General features: G+C 40.6%; 1 protein-coding gene and 1 long non-coding RNA gene across 6 annotated transcripts in view; one reads left to right on the plus strand and one right to left on the minus strand.

Annotated features, from left to right (window-relative positions):
• The window catches only part of LOC107154652, a 106,434-nt gene that overhangs the window by 59,432 nt on the left and 22,124 nt on the right, over window positions 1-24,878 (plus strand). The window lies entirely within an intron of this gene.
• The window catches only part of Traf3ip2 (TRAF3 interacting protein 2), a 39,622-nt gene continuing 29,426 nt past the window's right edge, over window positions 14,683-24,878 (minus strand). For all 5 annotated transcript variants that reach the window (XM_015500299.2, XM_048789863.1, XM_048789810.1 and 2 more), the window contains 4 exons: window positions 22,336-22,404; window positions 21,118-21,234; window positions 17,619-17,693; window positions 14,683-15,232 (listed from right to left, as the gene is read on the minus strand). In XM_015500299.2, the coding sequence (XP_015355785.1) occupies window positions 15,086-15,232; window positions 17,619-17,693; window positions 21,118-21,234; window positions 22,336-22,404 (408 nt within the window). In that variant the 3' untranslated portion in view covers window positions 14,683-15,085. The remainder of the gene's footprint in view (window positions 15,233-17,618; window positions 17,694-21,117; window positions 21,235-22,335; window positions 22,405-24,878) is intronic.

Here is a 24,878-nt window from a genome sequence, read left to right on the forward strand (position 1 = left end):
CCCCCCCCCCCGATTTTTTCCTCTTTTGTACTGATCTCCCTTTGATTTTCACAAGATTTCCCCATACCTTTTTCTTTTCCCTCTCTAGCTTCCACATATGAGAGAAAACTTACAACCCTTGACCTTCTGTGTTTGACTTACTTTGCTTAACTTAATGGCCTCAAGTTCCATCCATTTTCCCGCAAATGACATGATTTTGTTTTTCTTTTTTTTGGGGGGGGAGGGGTACTGGGATTGAACTCAGGGCACTCAATCACTGAGCCACATCCCCAGCCCTATTTTGTATTTTATTTAAAGACAGGGTTTCTGTGAGTTGCTTAGCGCCTCACTTTGGATGAGACTGGCTTTGAACTCTTGATCCTCCTGCCTCAGTCAGTCTCCTGAGCTGCTGGGATTACAGGTGTGCACCACCATGCCAGGCTTGTTTTTCTTTTTTGTTTTTGAAGGTGAGGACCTGAGTATTGAACCAAGGGGTGATTTAACACTAAGCCACATTCCCAGCCCTTTTTATTTTTGAGACAGGTCTCACTAAATTGCTGAGGCTGGTCTGGAACTTGTATTTCCCCTGCCTTAACCTCCCAAGTTGCTGGGATTACAGTTATGTAATCCCACTGCATCTGGCTCATTTTTCTTTATGGCTGAATAAAACTTCATTGTGTATATATACTACATTTTCTTTATCCATTCATCTGTCGACGGATACCTAGGCTGGTTCCATAGTGTGGCTATTGTGAATTGTGCTGCTATAAACATGGGTATGCATGTATTCCTATAGTAGGATGACTTTAATGCTTTAGGATAAATACTGAGGATTGGTATAGCTGGGTCATATGGTGTTTCCATTCCTAGTCTTTTAAGGAATCTCCATATTGATTCCCACAGTTATTATATCGATTTACCAACAGTGTAAAAGTGTTCCTTTTTCTCCACATCCTCTTCAGCATTTATTTATATTATTGATGACTGCCATTCTGACTGGTGTGACATGAAATCTCAGTGTAGTTTTGATTTGCATTTCCCTAATTGCTAATGATGTTAAACATTTTTTTTCATATATTTGTTGGCCATTTGTATTTCTTCCTTTAAGAAGTGTCTGTTTAATTCATTTTCCCAATTATTTTTCTAGTGTTAGGCTTTTTGAGTTCTTTATATATTCTAGATATTAATCCTCTGTCAGAAGAGTAGCTAACAAAATTTTTCTCCCATTCTTAGAATGTATGGTCTTTGAGAATCTTCAAATTTGGCAATATCACTATAGCATATAATCTCCCCCATAAATAATTAGAAAGTTGGACAGGTAAGGGGGGTGGAGATCCTGGGAAATTTCTCTTTAATTCTTATTTCCTTTGCTATGCAGGAGGTTTTTAATTTGATGCCATCTCATTTATTAACTCTTGGCATTATTTCCTGAGCTTTAGGAGTCCTATTGAGAAAGTCAGAGTACTGACCCTACATTTCTTTTAGGAGTTCCATAGTTTGTTTCAGTTTCTAGGTTTTTGATCTATTTTGAATTTGTTTTTGGGCCGAGTGAGAGATAAGGGTCTAGTCTCAGTCTTCTACATATGGATAAATAGTTTTCCCAGCACCATTTGTTTAAAAGGCTGTCTTTTCTTAAATGTATGTTTTTGGCATCTTTTTCAAGGATCAGATGACTATCTGAGTGAGTCTGCTATTCTCTGCCATTGGTTTGTGTGTCTGTTTTTATGTCAGTACCATGTAATTTTTGTTACTATAGCTCTATAGTTTCATTTGAAGTCAGGTATTGTATGTACACTGACTCTTTTTAAAAATATATATATATTTAGTTGTAGATGGACACAATAATTTTATTTATTTATTTTTATGTGGTGCTGAGGATTGAACCCAGTGCCTCATACATTCTAAGCAAGCACTCTACCACTGAGCCAGAACCCCAGCCCATGTACACTGACTCTTAAAGCTTAAGTCTGAAAGTGACATGTGGAACTTCTGCTCACACTTCACTGACTAAAGTCACAAACCTTTATTTTATTTATTTTTATGTGGTGCTGAGGATCGAACCCAGGGCCTCACATGTGCTAGGCACATGCTCTACCACTGAGCCACAACCCAGCTCCTTTTTATTAATATTTTGGCAATTTTCCCCTCAGACTTTTCTCTGAGCAGTTCAAAGGTTAGTTAAGAAGCCCAGCAAGTTATTTAGCCTCTCTGAGCTTCAGATTACTCATCGGTAAAGTGAAATTACTTTGTAAAGTTGGTGAGAAGTTTAAATGAGATAAAGCATACAAATTTCTTAGTCTAGTATTCGACACATAACAAGTGTTCCATATGGGAGCGCTTACTATAAGGTATGATATTTCTACATAGTTGGTCATACTTATTCTTGACTTTTTATCCTCTTTCTTAAAAACTTAATGTGCTGAGCATGGTGGTGTACACCTGTAATTCCACCTACTTGAGAGGCTGAGGCAGGAGGATCACAAGTTCAAGCCTAGCCTGGGCAACTTAGCAAGATCCTATCTCAAAAAAAATAATAATAAAAAAAATAAAAAAGTGATTAGGATACAAAAGTCCATTTATTGTTTCTCAAAAAAAAATAAAAAATAAAAAAAAAATAAAAGACTGGCTAACTGGTATAGCACCCCTGGGTTCCGTTACTAGTACTACACATACATCAAAACAAAGTTATTGTGTCATTATTATTTTTCCAAAACATTTTTAATGGCAACCTAACATTTCTTCATGTGAATATACTATAATTCCCTTAATTACACCCTCTTTTGTGGGACTTTTTTTTTTAACTTGTAAATTTTGAAACAACTCAATTTCTCAGAAAAGTTGCAAGAAAAGTGCAAAGACCATTTTTTTCCCTGAACTATTTGAAAAGAAGTTGCCAATTTTTATTTCTCCATCACACCAAAATATCTTATTCCAAATTTTTTTCCATAGAGACATTCCAATAAAAACAGCAAAATTGGGAAATTAACATTGATACACTGGGGTCTAAATCCTCATGTCCCAGTCAGATTTCTTCATTGCCTAATGACATACTGTAATTGACAGAAAAGGATTCCAGTTCACAACCATATGTTGTAAATATGTGTCATGTCTCCTTATCCTTTTAAGGTCTGGAATAATTCTTTAGTCTTTCCTGGACTTTTGTATCCTAATCACTTTTGAAAAATATGGGCCAGTTATTTTGTAAAATGTCCTTCAAATTGTGTTTGATGTATTCTCATGATTAAGTTATAACATTTTTGTCAGGAACTTCACAGAAGTGACACTGTGTTCTTATTGTATCCTATTATGTGGCACATCTACTTTGGCTGTAACAACCCATGATGGGCTATTTTCCTATGCAGACACCTCCCTCACCTCACCTAGGTCACCTCTCTTCAGGTATTCCCTCTTCAACCTTCTGGGACACCAATACCACACAGTAGGCTACCCCTTTGCAAAAACACTCTCTCACTCCATGTGGGCTCTGAAACCCTGTGCCAGGCCACACCTTTATCTTCAACCCACCTGGGAAATCTAGTACCCCTGCACAGCACTATCCTCTCAGTCCTCTTTGGTTCTGAGCCAGCTGACCCTTCTCATCCTGCATTAGCCCAAGACATTATATCAGGCCTCCCTCCCATATGAATGCCCTCCCCACCCCACCTTTCTGGTGTTCTGATTCTTTAAAAGATGTATTACCTATGCATGTAATATTAGTTTTCCCTGAAATGAGAGGAGTCACTGGATATTTCATTGAAGGTCCAGCAGTAACAAAGTTGTGTTTTCATTTCAATAATGATGTAAAGCTGGCCTTGGCAACTGTTTCAGTCAAATTTTTTGCTGCTGTGACTAGAAGATCTGACCAGAACAACTGTAGAGAGGAAAGTTTTATTTAGGGGCTCACGGTTTCAGAGGTCTCAGTCCATAAGTGGCTGGCTCCATTCCTCAGGGCTCAAGGTGAGGCAGGACATATTGGCGGAAGAGTGTGGCAAAGGGAAGCAGCTCACAGGAGATCTGGCAACAGGGAGAGACACTCCACTCACCAGCTACAAAATATATCCCCATAGCCACGCCCCCAACCAGCCACTTCCTCCAGCCACTTTCCACCTGCTTCCAGTTACCACCCAGTTAATCCCATCAGGGATTAATTCACTGATTAGGCTAATACTATAACCCAATCATTTCCCCTCCAAATCCTCTTGCATTGTTTTACATGTGTGTTTTTTGGGGACACCACATCTAAACCATAACAGCACCTTAGCAAGACCCTGTCTCAAAATTTAAAAAAAGAAAAGAACTTGTATAAGCGGCTTGGGAGGCTAAGGCAAGAGGATCACAAATTCAAAGCCAGCCTCAGCAAAAGTGAGGCATTAAGCAACTCAATGAGACCCTGTCTCTAAATAAATACAAAATAGGGCTGGGGATGTGACTGAATGGTCAAGCACTACTGAGTTCAATCCTCAGTATCCCCCCCCCCCAAAAAAAAAAAAAAAACCTTATCTGGCTCACCTGAGATGTTCACTGTACAACCACATACTTCTAGTGTTTTTACTTTGTCTTAAAATTGGGTTGGCACTACGTGATCACTTATGTGATGTTTAACATTTAATTTAAATGTATTGGTAGTCATCATGTTGGCATGTACTGGCTTCAAAATAAAAACCATTCTGTTTGATAAGAATCATTGAATTATCTTACAAGTTTGAAAGCTCAAACTACTCATTTTTAGTGATAAGATACAATTGAGTTTAGTCTCTTATTTTTTTAAAATAAATGAATTTCAATTTCACATCATTAAAATAACCCTGGTACTTGAATTGTCACAGACTAATGAGCAAAAAGCAAGGCTGATTTAATACACAAATGATGCATTCGTGTAAAATAAAGACCAAATGGGTCACGGTATCCAGTATAAATGAAATTTTACAGTAGTTTCAATACAGAAACTTTGTGAGGAAATTGAGTCATTACAGGGCTAATTGGCAACATGGACTGAACTAAGAAGAAGCCAAGCAAAATAGTCCCGTTTGTCAAAATATACCAACTGATTATGAGCACAGGTTTGATTCTGTGTTTATATGACATAGCAACTTGCAAATATTCTCTGTAAAGAGCTTTTTATTAATTTTTTTTTAAATTACAATAAAAAAGAATGAATCAATGAAAAAAAATTATCATAGCTGGGTGTGGTGGCACATAACTATAATCCTAGCAACTCAGAAGGCTCAGTCAGGAGAATTAAGTTCAAGCCTCAATAACTTACTGAGCCTCTGTCTCAAAACAACTGGGGATGTAGTTCAGTGGTAAAAATGCCCCAGGTTAAATCTTTGGTACAAAATAAATAGATAGATATTTATCAATATCATAGTTTGGAAAACATCATTTTCATATCAGTTGCACCAATCAAAATAATAACTGATAGTTTCCAATTAGTAACCTGATGAGAGGAAAAACAGATGATAATAATGATTATGAGTGAAATGACTATCATGCTCAAAATCAAATATATGTCAACAATTAAAACATAAAATGCTTACAAGCATCATATTATGCTCTTGTGATCACATGTATATATTGTAATTAAACTAATCATTGGCCATTTAGTTTCAATAAAAAGTTAGCATCTTCACCTTTGTCTAATGTTTTGCATTTGAATTTATTTTAGTTTTCATTTAATCTGTAAATTTGATTTTTTTCTTATAGTTTTAAAAATTATAGTGAAATAAATGTAAAATTAACCACCTTGACCATTTTTTAAATATACAGTTTAGTAGGGGCTGGGGTTGTTGCTCAGTGGTAGAGTGCTCGCCTACCATACACGAGGCACTGGGTCCTCAGCACCACAGAAATGTAAAATAAAGATGTGTGTCCCACTTCAGATAGAGCCCTAATATCCAGAGTATACAAAGAACTCAAAAAATTAGACAATAAGAAAACAAACAACCCAATCAANGATGTGTGTCCATCTAAAACTTAAGAATAAATATTTAAAAAATAAAAAAAATATATACAGTTCAGTGGGTTAAGTGTATCTTATAATAATAATTTATTTATTAAAAGAAATAAGAGATCTCAAGAACTTTTTCCCTTTGTGTTAGTATAGTTTTTAAATGAACTATGACTATAAAGCCTGTATACATAATTATATATTTGTATGAATTTAAGAAACAAGGTAATGAAAGTTATTTAAGTTAACACAAGAGAATTTTCCTCCTAAAAGACAAAAAAGAGAGAGATTTGAGATGCACGTTAATATGGTAACCCTCTTTTAGTTTAAATGTTTGCTTAACCTGTCCTCTTGGCTTTTCCTCTGTGGTTAGCCTACCTAACAGGCTATGTTGGAGATGACAGTGAGCCCTCTTTTTTTTTGAAAAGCAGAACTAGAGGAGAGCATAGCATGATTCCCAACTGAATTCAAATTTTCCTTTTTAAATAATAGGTATAATGCGAACACAATACTGTCTTTCAGATTACTATTCAAAATACTTTCAAATCCATTATCCTATTTTTGAGGCCCCATTGTGAATCTCTAAAGTAAGTTTCCTTACTTTAAAGTTAAACATCATTGGCAGGTTTCAATATGCTATACCTTTCATCATTCTAGCTAGTGCTGCCAGGAGCCCTGATCCCTAGCAAGATACTAGAAGAGAGAAGCCTGTCTCCAGATGCTGGGATTGTTCTGTGAGTCTGCTGTGGCTTCTCTCAGGTTTTATTAAGAAAACAAACTATGCTGATTAGCTTCTCTGAAAAACTAGATGGAAGTTTTAAGCTCAAAAGCTCTTATTGACCTCTCCTAAGGCTTCATTTTTAAAATGAAAAATTCTTTTTGTTAGGATTTACTGTTTGACTTTTTTTAAAAAAATATTCAAAGTTCCCATAAATATTTCATAACTGTGGGATAGGAAGCAAGATGAAAAGGCAAGAAAGGAGGGAACATTTTTAAGCATTTACTACATGCCAGGCACTACTCTAGAAGCTTTCTATCCTTCATCTTACCTTATTCTGACAACCTCCCCAGGAGTCAGTTCTGTTTTCCCCATTTTATTAGCAGAAATTCTGAGAGATAAAGTAGTTTGCTTAAGGTCACACAACTTATAAGTGAACTGAGATTCAAACCCAAGTATGTCTGATTAAAAGCTTTACCATGCCAATGGAAAAACATGTGAAAGTACATCACAGACTCAGATTGGTCAGTGTTTTCTGCCCCATATTGTATTTGGGGAACTTGGACAATGCCATTATTCATTCATAGAATTTCTTTGCCCATTCCAGCAAATTATCATTTCCTGTTTCCTCAATTATCTGTATATTTAGCAGAAACATTTAACTTTAAATATTTCCCAAACCTGATCAGGCAGCGTGCAGAAATCCTTTTATTCTGTCTCTGGAGGTTTCTGCCTTCTCAGCTGTGAAGGTTTCAGTGTAAAGAGCACATCTGCACCTTCCTACCTGCTGCAATGTTTTCTAGTCCTTTCTGGGGCAGGGATCTAGGCTGCTCTTTAGGAAGGCATGATGGATGCCCTCTGGGCTGCATTGTCTATTGGTTTAATAAGCACGTTCCATGGTGCTTTTACAGATTTTTCTCATTTCTTACATTCTGTCTCTTAATCTCTGCTCTCATTTACATGGTGATTTATAGGAACTTTGAATATGATAATCTAAAAGGTATATGTGAGAAGGAGGAATGAACAGGTTTCTGCTTATTAGGAAAAAATCTGCAGTCACCTGCTTCTTTGAAAACCTGACCTTGAAACTGAGCTCAGTCTTGGGTCACAGTGAGGGTCAACAAAAAGAGACCAGCTGTCACTTCTTTCACATTTACTGTGTACTGCCTTGGGTGGTTAATGATTCTTTCCCCTGCTGACATCATATGTCCCCAACTACATTTTAAATAATTGCAGGGCAAGAGTGTGTCACTCCTGTTTATACCAAACATAGTATGTTGCACATACTAGGCATTTAATGAGTAGATAGAGGTTGGCTGCCAATCTGTTGAACTCTTTTTTGAATGACAGCTTCATTAGAAATGGTGGCATGATGGAACCAGGCCTCTCATACTCTGGAGTGTCAGGGACCGGCTTCTGCTTCAGCACTCAGATGCTAGCCTGAGTCAGAAGTAGACTAGGCAGCCACTTATGGAGACACAATACGAAGTGTCCTAAGTGCTCCCTCTGCTAAATCTGCTTTGATGCCTGAGGACCTAGATCTTAGGTTTCTTTGGACTGAGGCTCTGACAAGGTCATGTAAGGCTGGCTGAGCTGAGCCCTGACTTGGTTAAGGTTTGTTGGGGATAGTCATCTGTGAACAGAATGAGTGAATGACTCACATTAGGGAAACTCTATAAATGAGATGCTGAGCTTCTTAAACAAAATAGAGAAAACACGATGGTGAAAACACTATTTGTTAAAGAAATAGAGAAAACAAAATAGTAAAGACACTATCTTTAAAGCCAGTCAGTCATGAAAGATGTGATGTTACTGGAAACTTTTGAATGGTGTTTATTATTACAGTATATCCATCTGAACCACTAAGGTGGTGGCTCTTTTGATTTGACCCAGGTGAAAATTAGATATAAGATTGTTTTTATAAATATTACTGGACTTTTAAAAATTTGAATATTTAGAGCTTGTTTTTCAAGCTACTTCAAAATATTTGCATGAAAAACCTGCCTTCTCAAAATGTCAGGTATCATTTCCATCAGCATGTCAGTTTTTAAGTCATCTTTCCTGTTTTCCTCCTAAATTTGTAACTTCTTACTTAGGACTGAGAAAACAGGCACCTGCACTTCAAACTGAGTATAAAAGTAAGAGTAATTGTGATCTGAGTGAAGGTTCAATGGTTGTGTTTGGAGTACGAGTAGGGGTGTTTAGTGCCTAGTAATAGTATTTCACCTGGAAGGATTAGCTCATGAAACCCTTTCCTTGAGTGACGCCATTGCTCAAATTAGTTCTTCAAGCAGCCATTTTTTTTTTTCCTCTTGGGGTCAAAGATAAGGTGGTGTGTGAAGGGACAGCCTGAGTATCCTCTGGGAGGATAGGGCTGTATGTGTGGGGCCAGGGTAGGGGTGTTGAGCATCTTGTTGGAGGAAAGTGGGAGCCCAGGCAGAAGCAGTGAGGGGGTTAGCATTCTGATCATAAACTGTTGCTTTACTATTTTGCAGTTTCTCTGGCTACACAAATTCTCCTCAGGTCAGCTGCTTTCCACAACTATGTTTAGAAATTGTGTTCTAGGAGCCCATTTGAGAATGAGCATCTTGTTTTGAAAATCATTTTGAAACTAGAGTTGAGTGAATTTATTTTTAGTCATAAATGAGAGTAATGAAAATATGACTATTCTGCTTTTTCATTACTTTGACCTTGTAAAAATTAAAAATAAACTATTATTTTTCTTTTTACCTTGGGAGGACTGTATAAAATTCCACATTTTGTGTGCATTTCCTTCATGAGAATCTACCACCCAGAACCCATTTGAGAGGGATTTTTCAAACTCTACGAAACAGAACTTCTCTTAAGTCTCTGAGTAACTGAACTTCACAGGTAACAACAGATTGCAAAATAAAATCAGTTAACCCCTGTACTCCAGGAACATTGACCCATGTCCTAGATAATACAGGATGCTGAAAACTGGTCATGCCCCAGCCTCACCTAAACACGGTTCTTCTCTCCTCAGAGGAGTGGAGCATTTGACCACTGCCATTATTGAGAGCCAGGCCTCATTGTCATGCCTAAATGAACACAGCTACAAGCAGCTGTCTGTGGAGGGCACTGCCTGTGAGATGGCAAAGGCCAGGCAGGTACCTGCGGCCCAGCTGCCACTCAGCCATGAGGCTGGCAGGCCAGCCTAGCGCCAGCCTTTTCAAAAGCAGCCCTTTTGATAACACTGATTACATTCGCCTCACTAGAGCCTGGGGTGATTGAGCAACAGCCAACTTCTCTAGGTAACAAAGAGGAGGGAAAGTAATCCAAACACAGGTTTTATTATAAAAACCAGGGAGTGAGAGAAGTATGTTTATTCTGTAAGATAACACACCTGCTCTGTGCTGGGAGGCTCATTTCCATCAGTTGCCATGGCAAACTGGTTATACTTCAAGGCCATGTGGCTTTGTTTCCTTTGGAGATCTGGTCCTTGTCCTACCTTTTCTAACAACTCCAACACAATGACATGGAAGCCTGCAACAGCATAATTGATTTCTCCTTCCCTCTATCAACAGTTCGCATTTGTTCGGCACAGAACTGAGTCTGCCTTCTCCTTTGAACTCCTTGCTAACCATGAAGGCATGCTTCAGAGAGCTATCCTCATTAACATTCCAGGTCCCTCTTCCCTGTCAGCAATAAACAAGCCCTGCATCAATGGCCTTCTTCCTTCCAGCTTTACAAATGAGTGGCTCAGTTCCATGTTTTACTGCGGATCCAGGTGCCCAGGCATACAACGCTGGGCTAAGAAGCACGCAGAAGAGTCTAAAAATAGAACAGCAGTTTTGGACGCATACCAGAGCAGCTACTTCATCTCAACTTGCTTTGCACACTAAGCCTAATGGGATCCATCAGGCGGGAGTTCTCTTGTGCACTCTCTCTCACCGCCTTTCCCCTCTCTCCCCAGCTGCCTTCTACCATCAGCGCCTTCCTGGTGAAGGGAGCAAAGGGAGGTCAGGCAGGGTTCAAAAATAGTGTGCCCTCATGGTTTTAGTTTACAAGCCCCGAGAGACCTGGGGGCTGCAATTACTCCTTTCTTGAGAGAATTTCTAGAAAAGAACAGGAGGCCCAGCACACGGTCACCTTTGCCCATGTACACTTTGGTCCAAAACCAAGACTGTCATATTTAGCAAAGGCTCAAGTAGCATTTCCTAATCTCTCAAATAAATGTGACCTAGGCCCATACTTACAGATTCCTTGAGAAGTTAAATAGAAAACTTGACTAAACTGACTATTCCTCTTAAAGGTACCACCTGCTTGGCTTGAGGCTAAGAACTTGAGATCAAATACACAGTCACATATGGAGGAACTGTCTAGGGTCTGTGAAAGCCACCCTCCTTCCACCAAGTATCCTGATGCTATCCTGCCTGGGCACAAGGCCCCTCAGAATGCCAACTGTACTAAATAAGCAAGGCTCCTTTGTGCTGTGGATACACCTCATGATAAAGAATACTGATCACAGAAAGAGACTTAGCATGACCCGAGTATTTCTTCTATTACTATCTGCAAGATAATGCAGATGTTCCAAACAGGGATGTATTATTCCAACAAGTGCCACCCTTGTAGAGTCAGAGTATGAGAAAGATTGAGTATCACAGAAACTAAAATATAAACCCCTTTTTCATTGTAATTGTTTTGGAGATTAGCCAGATACATTTTTAAAAAATTGATCCAACAGCAGATTTTGTCTACTAGCTTTGTGATGGTGTTAAGGCCTTTTAAGTTATAACTTGGTTTCACGTAATACCATTACAAAACAAATATGCCAAACCACCTCAAGAAAAGCCATCCTCCATATAATCAGCAATAATTAATTCCCCTAAGAATTTCTCTCAGAACAAGTTGCAACACGATCATTTAATCCTCCAGCCACCAGAGGACAGAGGTACATCTTCCCTCAGGCCCCCCACATTCGTTGACAACGTTTCTTTTACCTCAGGGAGATCCTGGGTCATTTGTTGAACAAATTTCTCATCAAAATCCAGAAAGCTTTCTAGGTTTGCCAATCAATGGCTGCAGTCTAGGAACCAGAACACCTGGGTGTTAGCCCTAGCTAAACTTTGAGGAGCCACAGTTTCCCTGGGCCCTGCTTTCCTCCCATGTAAAGAAAAGCTTTGTGCTGGAGGGGTGGGGGGAATGTGATTTCTAGGGTCCCTCCCAGACTGAGAATTCCATGATAGAAATAAAGGCTCTGAGAATGTCATTATTTTGGTCCTTGCTTTCTTCCTTGTATTTTGTTGTTTATTTGGTCAGTAGTCTCATACAGAGCTCTTTATCTTGAAAGATAGTGTGTAATTTTTCAGGATGAAAGGCATTGCTTCTTTGGGGTATTTTCCCACAGAGTAACCTTCCTTCTCTTTGCATTTTCTACTAGGAGGTGAGTTTCACTGATTCTTCTTGGTTCATTAAGAAGAAACAGAAAGATCCTGTGTTTTGTGAGACTCTTTCTGGATCATTTCCCAATGATCACAGGACTTTGCAATCCATTTGGCAAAGGTGATGGTGACAGTGGGGTATTTGGCAAAGTAGATGAGGTAGTTGACGAAGTGACTGGGCTAAGAAAAATGCTCTTGGCAAAACATCATGAAACAAGGATGGAATGTTCAAAATGGGGAATTTGTACCCCTTGCTGAGATGTCTGAGAAAAACTCCCCTTTAAGAGGTGATATATTTAATAGAAAACAAAAGGGTATCAACAACAGTAATTTTTCTGAGCACTGAGTGAGAAATAACTAATCTAATACTTTGGGTCTAGCCGTGTACCAAGACATCTTTGAACAATATAGAAGTTAAATTAAACTAGACAGGCAGATATTTTCTGAAACCAGTTACAAAAATTAAATATTACCTTTAAAATTCTAAATTAGTCACTAAATATTAGACAAGAATCTAAACTGGCATCAAAAATCAGTTTCAATTTGAATAAAGCCTCGGGTTTAAGAGGTTATTTTTTACTAAGTCAGCCCTACCCCACGTCCACCCCCAAAATATCAGCAGATGGATACATGAAGACCAGGATAAAGTCTAAATAAACCATGTGTTAATCTGAGTGTCAGTGCTCTAAAATAGTTGTTAAAATTCCTTTGATGTTGGTGGTCATCACATTTCATAGAAATTTCAGGGACCAAGCTGCCATCACTTGGCTAGGTGGTGTGCGTGCCTATGCATGCTTAAGTGCTTTTTGTTGTGTTTTGTTTTGTTTTGCAACCAGTGGTACCAGCTGTAACACTTTAATGACTATTTGTGGAACACCAGGGACCTTTCTTTTAACCAGCTGGGGTAGGAGGAATAGAAGAAACTCATGGATGAGAGGTCTTTGAAGGGAAAAGGGGGTAATAACATCCAAATTATTAAATCTTTGCAAACTAGAAACAGTTCAGAGTAATAATTGCTGATATCATTTTATTTACATATGTGTAGAATCCTTAATAATGGTGTCACCTCAAGCCAAAAAATAATAATAATAATAAAAAGAGAGAAAGAAGTTTTATGAGTCTGTTTGGGATGTTTTCTAGGAATTTCAAGTTGACCAAACAAGAAAGTTTACTAGGTCTCAAATGCTACAGAATTAAAGACTCTTATCAAAAGGTCTTGCAAATGGGTAATTCAGTTATGCTAGCTTTTCTCTTCCTGTAGTCAGCTCTACCCCACTTCTACCTTACTAGGGTGTCTACTACATAAGTTAAAGACATTTAACTTACCTAGTAGACATCTAAATTATATAATAAAACTAGTATGCCTTGTAATTCATTAGCAGTATTTCTTATTTATAATGGACATATATGTGGTGACATATAAAGATTGAACTGTGTTATTACAAAGTTGAGACTTGTTTAAGAGGTTAAGGGCACAGACAAGAAGAGCAGTTGGTCATTCTCTGATTGGAGATGGCCCATTCTCTCTTTTCAGAGGGTGCTGTGCTTGAGCCTTACTTAGCTTTTACTTTATCTTCATCTCACTTCAATTCTGCTGTCACTTATAATAAAGTTCTTTTACATGGCCTTTAAGGGGATAAAAAAGAGGAAGCAGTAGTTTCCACTCCCCAAAAGTCTTCATATCAACCTACTATTTGAGTCATAAAGCCTTCCTACCTTGCTAATTTATTTATTTAGATTTTATATACATGTATACGTATTTTGTCTAAACACATGTGTATGGATTCTTTTGAGATCAGATAAGCTATATACATATATATGAATAAATAAATACATTTACAAGATTATTAACTTGTTATTTTTGAAGATATTAAAAAAGACACGGTTTCTCTTAAGAAAATGGATGTATTAATATGTACAATTTTTATATTTTTATGTATTAGTTAACAATAAATTTACTTTAAAAGGAAAATGTAAATTTATCTCTTGGGGGTTTTAATTATGAAAATAAAAACTCAGTCACTCCTCAAAAGAGAACTTAGAATTTAGGCCCCAGACCTTAAACCTTCTGGGGTCATTAGAGGGACCTTTGTCCTATCATTTTACATATGAATTCCCAGAGTCTCAGAAAAGTGAAAGAGGACTTGCCAAAGGTCAGTCTGGTAGTTAGTGACAAGATCAAGACAGTGTTAGGACTAAAATTAGAAGACAGGTTTCCTAAACTACAACTCTGGCCTGCATTATGCATCCCCTGTCACTTTATACACATACTCAAATATTTTTACATATATTGTCAGACCTTAAGAATGATAACCACACTCTTTTTTTGGTTTGTTTGATTTTTTTTTCTTCTTTTTGCTCTACCACTGAGCTATACCCCAGCCCAGTGATACTGTTCAGAATCATGGTTGTGTCCTATACAAGGTTGTTTTATTTAAAAATTTCTACTGTAAGAATAAAGCTTTCATAATTATGTTTAAAAGGAGTTTTTACCTGGTTTTCATTCTTTAACACAGAGAAGTCTGTTACATTTATCTAATATTATATTTAAGCAACTTTGTTGATGTCCCAGGAAGCGACTGCCCATATCATTATAAATTAGTATCTATCTCCTTTGAGATAAGTGAAACACACTCTTACAAAAAAGCAAATATTTTATTATTTATACATGAATCAGTTTGATGTGAAGACACTCAAACATCTGGCTAATTCATAAAAGTAGCCTGAAGCAATGGGAGTGTGTTTGTGGTCATTTACATTTGTTACAACATTACTTACATTATCTAGTCGCTAAGTACTGAGGGGCACATCAGATGGTTAGAACACATCAGACATTCCCACCTTTGGTGGGGAATGGAGTGCAACAAGTCACAAGGGCAGATATTCTGCAGAACTGGTTTTCTGGGGTCTGAGGGCCTCAGAGGGAGGGAATGAGAAACAAATAGCTGTGAGTGCCACTGACCAGCCTCAGCCACAAGAATGCTGTCAAAACGGGGCCCCAGGCATGGCCAGACTCCAGTGGTCTGGGAATGGCCCCTATCACAAGGGGACCACTTGAAGGGTGGGCAGGGGCCCCCGGGGAGGAGCCACATACTCTTCTTCTCTGAGCAGCCGCAGCAGGATGTTTTTTTTATTCTTGGGCCAGCTGTAAACATGAGTGTTCTGAAGCCAGGTGGGCACATGCTCCTACAGGAGAGACAATGACAAAAGCAAAGGTCATTAGAGAAAAACCTGGATTCCAGATCCCAGGCTTGGTTCCCAAACATCTCTGGCTTTCCCTTCATGGGCGTTTCCTACTGAACTATCCTGGGAGTTGTTCTGTTTTGCTTTTGGAAGGGTCTTAGCATGTGCAATGCTCTTGGCTTCGGGTGCAAGCTGTAGATCTCATTATGGAAAACACATGTGCACAGCATTTTCTGTCAGTCTCCCAGGCTACCTGCCCTTTGCATTTCAACGTGCTTTTCACCACCTTCACATAAAAGGGGTAGGACAGAGGTCACACAGAGTGATGTGAATTCCCCCGTGACTTCAGGAGAAGCATGCCAAGGCTGTGGGCTTAATCTAATTCATCATCCTTTCACTTCAGCCCCAGGTCTGGCCTGCAGTAGAAGGAGCCCATCAGACTCATGTTGTCAGGCAAAGGCAGAAACTGAGAGCCTGGGGTTCTGGGAGCTCAGTTTCTGACTGCCCTCATGGAGCGGATGTTCTGGCGGGTAGAGGCAGATGGTTAGTAAGTAAAATGGGTAGTGCGGTCAGTAGTAATGTGTGTTGTGGAGTAAAATAAAACAGAAAGAGGAGAGGTGGTGCTGAGGCAGGGGTGAAAGGTTTGCAGTTTTAAATAAGATGCCTAGAAAGGTCTCCCTGAGAAAATGAGCAAAGACCTAAAAGAACAGATGGACAGAGCTTTGTGGTTGTCCAAGTCCAGGCAACTAGAAAAGCAGTGCAAAGGCCCTGAGGTGGGCTTCCACTGTGACTGGAGCAGAGTGAGCAGGGGAGGAGGCTGTGGCAGGGCCTTGTAAGGCCTATGGCTTTACTTTGAGATGGACTCCTTTGGGGATCCTAGGATGAGCTTAGAAACAGCACCTGGTATGTCAGGCATCATTTTGAGTTTTGAAGAGAGACAATGAAAAAGAGCCCATAACTGCCCTTTGGAGTTCAAAATCTTCTTTGGAGATAAAGTACATAAACTATTTTCTAGGCAGTGGCATATCAAGGGGCAGTGGTGAGAGCCACCTGTCCCCAGTTCTGGCAATAAGGGGATTTAAAAATAATAATAAAACCAACTAGAAGTTGGTCTATTTTATATTGCCATACTCCAATTATCTTAACAATAATTCCCAGTACCCCCAGCCCCAACCACATACCACTGATTCAAGAAAGACCAGACAATGAAATATATCAACATGGAGAGGAGAGGTCTCAGGGGACCCTAGGGAGGTTGAGTGATATAAGGATAAGCAAGGATTCACTCAGCTGACAAGTTAGTTAAGGGCATTACATGTAGAAAGAACAGAAAGGGCAAAGACATAGACATGAAGGGACATGTCATATGTGAGGGCATGCTGACATGGTCCAGGGTCCAAAGATAGAACATAGGGTAATAAGAAAGAAGACTGAGCAAAGTGGGCACCATCTTTTTCAGAGTGGCCCCATATATGACATGACGCTAAGAAACATAGGTATGATCTTTTATTCTGTGGGAAAATGCCACATTTTTAAACTGGAGAGAAAGACAGATCAGGTGTACATTTTGGGGTGTTCCTCTTTGGTGATAGAACAGAGGATGACTGGTATGGGGTCATAGTGGAGATGGGAGACCAGGAAGGAGACTTACCAGAACAATGAGGGTCTGGGCAAGGGAGGGTCAGGGAGGATGATAAGGCATCCTATGGTACAGGCTGTTTACTGTACAACCCTACATGTCCCATTCATATAAACTGGACCCTCCCTCATCCAGAGCAGAGAGGTCTCAGTGTAGTCCTCACATCTGGGGGTCCTCCAGAGTGAGCTGGGTTTGGGTTCAGGGTGCTGTGGTCTGATTCTCAAGATGTTTATTTCACAACCACCTTTCCTTTGCCACGCCTGGAACATACTCTCCCATGGTTTTGCCCCTGTTCTCTCAACCTGTTGGCATCCCCACATATGAAGTTAGCATATAGCAAAGTTAATTTCAGGTAACCGTAGGTTTAATTCTCTGCCGCTTTGAGAACTGAACTATGTACAACAAAATGCTTATGTGGAAGGAAGTTAGCAAAAATGTCCACATCTTGACTCTTACGTACAAGAGATAAGAAGCATCAGATGAATGTTCTTTTTTGAATTTAAACTCAAGCTACCTCTTTGTGTTACGGGGCTGTTTGAACAATTAGGACAGCCTCAATCCTATCAGACAACACTTTAAACCTTCCTGATCCATGCTGCCAGAGTGAATGGTACAACTTGTTGATCTTTCAGGTAATACTCTTTTCTCTAAGGATCGACAGAGAGTTGACAAGGTTTTCCACTTAAATTCCCAGGTGGCAAACAAACCAGAAATTGAATTGTAAGGCTTCTTGTTTCTTCATTTGTTTACCTTCGTGGCATTTGGGAAGAGTACAGGGATGAATCTGAAATTCATGCTTCCTTGTTTTATGAATTCAATCTGCATCTGAAATGAAACAAATAGAAATGTTTAATTTCAGGGAAAGAGGAGGGATTAATTGTACCCACAACAATGCAGGCCCACATGGTCATTTTATTTCAGTTTTCTTATTTGAGTGCCACATACTTATACCTTTAAACCCTCCCCATTAGAAACCATGCCATCTACTTGTTTATCAATCATTCATTGAAAGCCTATTAAAAGTCACATTTTCTGGGATTTAAGGACTAGGATATACTCTAGAGTACTGGAGCTGGCTAGTTTGTATCTTTTCCCAATTCTGTGTTCAGTGGTTTTATTTTAGTAGCTTGAAAGTGTCCATGGTGAGAGTATTTATCCCAAGAAAATGAGTAAGCACTACAAATCCAGACTTTTTATTTTTTAGAACAAGTTTAGCAGACCACTGATGCAATCCCTGTCCTCCCAAAGCCAGCAGTCTATTAAGCAGACAGATAAGGTACCAACCAGAGGGCGGTGCAAAAAGTATGAATGTTTGCTGTGGAAGTCCAGAATGGGGGCTATCCATTCAGCATCAAGAATTTTAAAGGCCAATTACAAGGGAGAGGACATTTGGGTATGGAAGTAAAGAAATTGTAGCCAGCTAGGGAAATGGGGAAAGCAAAAGGACAGTCACAGCCCAGGACAGAGCATGGGCACCGCTCTGGGGTGTGGAAGCATGTTAATGTGCAGTCCATTGTGGCTGGAGTGTGAGATGTGTTTGGCAGAGAGGGAGGGACATGGTTGGGAGGTCAATTGTGAAGAGCCCAGGCAGCCAGGCCTGAGGTTCCCACTCAGTTCAATTTGTTCTCACACTGTGGTGGCCCAAGAAGATTTAGCTGCCAGGACTCTAGCAAAATCAGAATTTTCAATAGCAGGGGAGTTAGATGCTTCCAAATCCCATGACCAGTATACGCTTTCAGTCATCTGATGACAAGAAGATGAGAAATTATGTGCTCCCAACTATTTTATCTTCCAATTGATTTTTATAACTGATAAGTCTTCATCATGCATGGGAATAAAAACAGAAAAGAAGAAAGTGGCAGTAGTGATAAGTGGTTTTGAAATCACCATAGAAATCCTTCTTAAATACTCTCTCTCTCTCTCTCTCTCTCTCTCTCTCTCTCTCTCTCTCTCACACACACACACACACACACACACACACGCCCACATACATCACAAAACATAAATCTACCACAAGGTGTTTTCTCAGAATCGCCTCCCTTCAAAAATCAGAAGATAACGCCAAAAGTATATTTTAAGTTAACCCAAGTACTATGCAGCTAACAGTACCAACCACACCAGCACAGAGTAAATACATGAAAAGATGGGCACAGAGTTAAAAGAAGTAGGTTTTGTTTCTGACTGCTCAGACACAAACTGTGAAGTTTGGCTTGTCCACTAGGCTACCCAGTCTGTTGAGGGACTAGCCAGCAGCAGTGCATTTTAATTTTCTTTCACTTTCTGGATGTTGGCTTTCTCTGAATAGCTTGCCCTGTCATGCAGCTACTTGTGGGTGCCTTTTCATTCCTTTTGTCATGGTCAAATTCTTATTGTCCCAGGTTTTCTGGCACCTGGTGAGGTTCAGCAAGTCAGCCAGGTGGGCAGGAAGGCGCTTCTGCATCTGACCTATTCAGCCCTTTCTGTGATGAGGAAAGGCCCAAGACATTGATGCCCAAGAAACCAAGTTTGGAGATATGGTGCTTACAGCTGGTGTAGTCAGCCACGCTCTGGAGTTGAGCTTTGCCACATACCCGCAGAGCTAGACAGGTCTCCTCAGGAACTGGCAGAGACCTGGAGCCCTTCCCACATACCAGCTATCAGCTCCTGGGACTGGCAGGTTCTTAGAAAAGCAGACAAAACATCAGGTGTTCTGGGAACATGCAGATGTGCTGCAGCCAGCCCAGAGATGGCAGCACCCTGAACCAGCTGTGACCTTTTAGGTGAATTTACTTCCAGAAACATACCTTTTTTGAGCCATGCCCATGCACTGACAGACTAGGTGAGACTGGAATAGAAGGGAGACTTATCTCTTGACTCTTGGCCTTATTTTTTAACCTCACCACCATGCTTTGGCTTTTGCTTTGGGATGGTTGTGAGCAGTCCACACGGTAAAAGAAGAGATATAAAACCTGAAGACTCAGATAGGGAACACCCACTAATGCACCCACCCTGCTCCCTTCCCATGTTCCTGACCCACAGAACAGAACTGGGATTTACCTTTGCTTCCCCTGAGATAAAACTATGTCCTGAGACTGCCTGACTGCTTTCTGTATCATGCTGCTCACTTATTCCATCTGGACCACTTCTGCTTCCAGTCCCATCTGCCCATCCTAGTCAGTGATTCTCTATGCCTATTTCAGGTGCCCCCCACCCTTTCTCCCTGGGCAGTGTTACAGCTGAAATGGAGCTTACAGAGTTCTAGTCCAGTGATTTTTCACACCTTTTTAAATCTCAGAATCCTTGGAAACAAGCAAGCTGAGAAACACAAACCAGTTCTGGCTGAGGTGCCGACGGGAGGCCCAGAGCCAGCCCCACCCCCAGGACATATGGGAATCCATTAGAGACGCCACAGGACAGTTTGAAAGTCACAGGTCTAGTCTGGCTTCCTAGCCAAGCAGAAATTCTCCTCAGCGCATCTGAAATCACCAAGAGCAAAAGGATTGCTGGCCATAAAACAGCCAGTTCCAACGCTGGGTGATATATTTGCCCAGAATGTTCTCTCAGATGCTGAGCAAGTTTAATTCCCTCTAAATTTCTCCTACTGTTTTTTATTCCATCAGGCCCCATGGTGCAGGTATGACAGTGGAATGATTCCCCACCTATCGTGAGCTAAGAACAATTCCCTGTGAGTAAGCATCTGATATGTGCCAGATACTTCACAACCATTACTTCATTTCATCTTCACGACACTGCTCAGTATTAGTGATCCATTTTATGAATAGGGATAGGGGCACAAGAAGATTTAAGCACTTGGGCCATGGTGCTTTAGGAAGCCAAATTTGAACAAAGTCTTTCTGATGGAACAGCATGTGTCCTTTCCACTATGCCACCTGCCTCTCTGAAAAGGCAGGGGACCAAATATGACACAGCTGCAGGAGCCCTCTCTCCTCACAGCCCTGTCTCCACCCTCCTAAGGAATTCTCATTTCTTGGTAAGCAGCCAAGCCAGCAGAGTACACTTTCCAGAATCTTGGCTCTCAGAGATCACAGCGATCTCCCCTTGTCACTGATGAGAACTGAGTCCTATCAGAGGCATGGTGACTCACCAGGGTCTCAAAGGTAGATGGAACCTCGACTGATTGTCCCTCTCCTGACCTGGGAGACCTGGGATTCATGCCACCTTCAGTTGGTCCCAGTGAAGAACTGATCTTCCCTGGAGAGAGAGCCCATCCCTGAGGGACGATGAGGCCCTGTGGTCCCTCACCACTCACCATTCGATGAATGTACTTAGTATGTAAGCCATGCTCATCCTCGTCCAGCTGCGACTCAGCGCCTTCCACATCCTGTTTGTATTTGGGGCTGATTGCTACGATTATCATCACTGTCTTCTGTTAATGAGAGGGAGAGAAGTATGTTTATGGAAGTGGGAAGTGTGGTCCATTTGGTGAAGGCTGGCTGGAAGCTGGCCAGCAAGACTGTGTGCATTCCCTGACCTGCTCGCAGATGGAGGGCCAGCCTCCATCTCCATGGAAAGTGAAAAGCACTGGCCCTGACTCAGGCACGCCGTTGTCTCCACTCCTCCCCACTGCCTGCCTGCCCAGCTCCCTAGCAAAGGGCTCAGAGAAGAGCTCTCTTGTGCAGATGTGGTTTGCCCACCATTTTCCACAACCATCTCTAATAAACAGCTAATGAAAGCCTGAATCACTGAGTGAGCCTGCAAAAAAAGGCGCTGCCGCCAGATGATGGAAAGATTTCCCCCTCCCCGAAGCTGGATCTGAGCTATCAGTTTCTGTACTCTCCACTGCCCTGCTTTCCACGTCCGCATTAGCACAGTCAGGAGGAACAGACTCTTCAGCACAAAGCAAACATCAGGCTGCAGACAAAGGGAAAAGCTGCAAAACCCAAGCCTGCTGAGATCCTGTCCCCCACCGGCAGCCGCCCAAAGAAGCGGCCATGGACAGGGACACACTGGCAGCAATCAATTTCTATCTTGTTAAAGCACAAAGTGTCCCAGTGGCTGGTATAGATTCTGTCAGCAGAAAACAGATCACGAATCAAGGGGCTGAGAGTGGGAGCCTTGGGGCAGGGTGCTGCAGCTTTAAGGCTGCAGGGAAACCTCTTCAGTCCAGTCCTACAGAACACTTGGGGCGCCTTGCATTCAATTGAATTCTGCTCCCTCCCCACTCCCTGCCTTCATTTCCTCCTTTCCTCTTCTGGTCTAGAAATTGTTTGCTCTGATTGTTATCAACCACCTGTGTCTGGTTTGACCGTTATTTCCTGCCTATGCATGTCCAGGAGAGTGACCCCATCCTTCCTTTCCAAGTCTCTGCACGACTTCCAACAAGGGAGGCTTTGTCCAGACTTTTTCAGCTCCACACTTGGGTGCATATGCCAGTGCTTCTTCTGTGGGGGGGCAGGGGGAGCCTCACAAGCTAAGCTAATTGTCTTATTCGCCAGCAAAAGTTCTCAGAATCTTGGAATGTACTTACATCCCGAAGGTAACGCTCCATCCATTTAATGATATCAATACCTCGGATTCTATCTTCAAATATATCAATCTACAAAAGAAAAATGTGGAAGGTGGCCCTTAATAAGTTTTCTCTGGATATAGAGTTTGAGAAAACACAAGATGTTATACACATTTACAACTCATAAAGTTACTGGAACTCAGGGCCTCACACATACTATGCAAGCCCTCTACCACTGAGCTATATCACCAGCCCTAATTATGTTTTTGCAAAACCTAAGAGACACAGTATACCACTAAATTGGATGTAAACAAACAATATACTATATATTACTATACACACACACACATTTGAAAGACAAACATAATTCTGGAACATCTTAATGAATATGTATCATGCAAGTGCTGAGAGACACACTGTGGTACTTTACTTGCATTAGTCAGCTCATTATTATGGTATTATGTCCAGATTCAACATATACGTTTCAAAATTATTGTATGAAACTTGGAGCAGATCCAAGGAACTGTCACAGAAACAACTACTGAGATGGTAGGGAAAGGGTTATGATGGGAGTCTCTTGACTTTCATCTTAGTAGAACTCTTGGGCCTTGACAAGACTGATATTTAGTATTGGCCTTCAAGCCTTTGAAGGGGTATATAAAGAGGAGAAAAACAAAATCTGTTATTTTCTATTTTACCAAAGACAAATAAGAGGGCCTTTCTTAAGCTCAGAATTGTACTGCAGCAAGGGGTGTGTGTGTGTGTGTGTGTGTAAGGTGTTCCTGATTGGAAGGAGGATTATATACCAGAAAGGGGACTTAGGGGAAGAGTCCTTGGAGAGGGTTTATTTGATTCAGCCGTATTGCTCCCAGATTAATTGTCCTAAATGTCACTCTGCTGTTTAAGTCCATCAAGTCAAGTCCTAGCCACTCATCAGGCTTCCTGTGTCATCTATGATCCATTCTTGTGTCCTTTTTCCCCACATGCTCTATTACTTTAATCTCCATGTTGGTGGCCCCTGTACCCTAAAAGTGTAACACATGTCCCCCGCTCTGTGAATCTTTCTTACATGCTGACCTCCTCCTCCTCACTTCATATAATTCTCCTCCATTGTGACCAATAATGGTACTGAACAATCAACAAACTAATAAAGTATTCTTTCATTCACTGAATGTCTCATTTATGTAAGCTTTCTATGAAAAGAGATCATTTAGCCAGGCACAGTGGCTGTGTCTATGATTCCAGCGATTCAAGAGGCTAAAGCAGGAGAATCTTACGTTTGAGGCCAGTCTCAACAACTTAGCAAGACCCTGTCTCAAAAAGTAAACAGGGCTGGGGGCATAGTTCAGTGATAGAATATCCCCAGGGTTCAATCAACAAAACAAACAGAAAAACAGAGAAAGATCATGCCGTGTGTTCACTGAATTCTCAAATACATAGGGTACATAATAAAAGTTCCTTTTCTTATGGAACATGAAAAATGGAATGGCTTTCCTTTTGGATTGGGATGATTCTGTTTTAAAATGTGTGCTGGCCAATGACAACAGTAGGTAATCTGTTAAAAGCTTTTGTACCTCCCTAACTCTATCAATAATCCATTTTCATTGTGTAAGAGAGAAGCAATACAATGTCAGGGTTGAGAAGAGATGGGCTGCATGGATTCTACTCTTTCTCTGCCACTTCCTACCTTCATAACTTTGAAATGTTACCAAAACTCTTCCAAGTTTCATTATCTTCATTTGCAACATGTGGCTAATCAATCTACTTTCTATGGTTGTGAGTATTAAAATGACTTATTATGGAAAAGGCATATCATAATGCCAGGCATGAAGTAACCACTCAAAAAATAGTAATTATTATTATCCCAGCACCTGCTATTGAGGTGGATACAATGTGGCAGATAGCTTTCATTTACCTATCCAGATTTCTACCAAAATACACACAGCTGCAGTTACAGACTGAGTTGTGTCCCCCCGCTAAATTTATTTTAAACCCCAGTACTTTAGAATATGACTGTATTTGGAGACAGAGCCTTTAGGAGCTAATTAAGGTGATAGGAAATCATAGGGGCATACCCTACTTGCAACAGGACTGGTATCCATGCAAGAAGAGGCGATTAGGACACAGATGTGTGCATACAGAGGAGAGACCACATGAAGACAGAGAGAGGGGATGGCCTTCTATAAGCCATGGAGAGAGGCCTCGGGATGAAACCAATCCTGCTGTAACCTTTAGCTTAGACTTGCAACCTCCAGAACTGTGAAAGTACGTTTCTGTCATATAAGCCATCCTGTCTGCAGTACCTTATGGCATCCTTAGGAAACTCATACAGCACCCCCTTCAGGTTCCGGTCACCATTGCTCCCTTGCCTCTTCAGACCTAGGGGCAATAATTACTCCCTGCTTTTGCTAGTGCTAAGATATTGTACTAATCCCTTTGGAGTCCCTAAAACCTACCCAGAGACTTGGGTAGGTTATTGAACTTCCTTTATTGAACTCTCCTCAAATTACCCATGAAGTATTTCATCCCACTACCACAATCTTAATGTATCAATAGTAATATAA

This window comes from Marmota marmota, unplaced genomic scaffold (genome assembly GCF_001458135.2).
Source record: "Marmota marmota marmota unplaced genomic scaffold, marMar, whole genome shotgun sequence".
Lineage (NCBI taxonomy): Eukaryota > Metazoa > Chordata > Mammalia > Rodentia > Sciuridae > Marmota > Marmota marmota.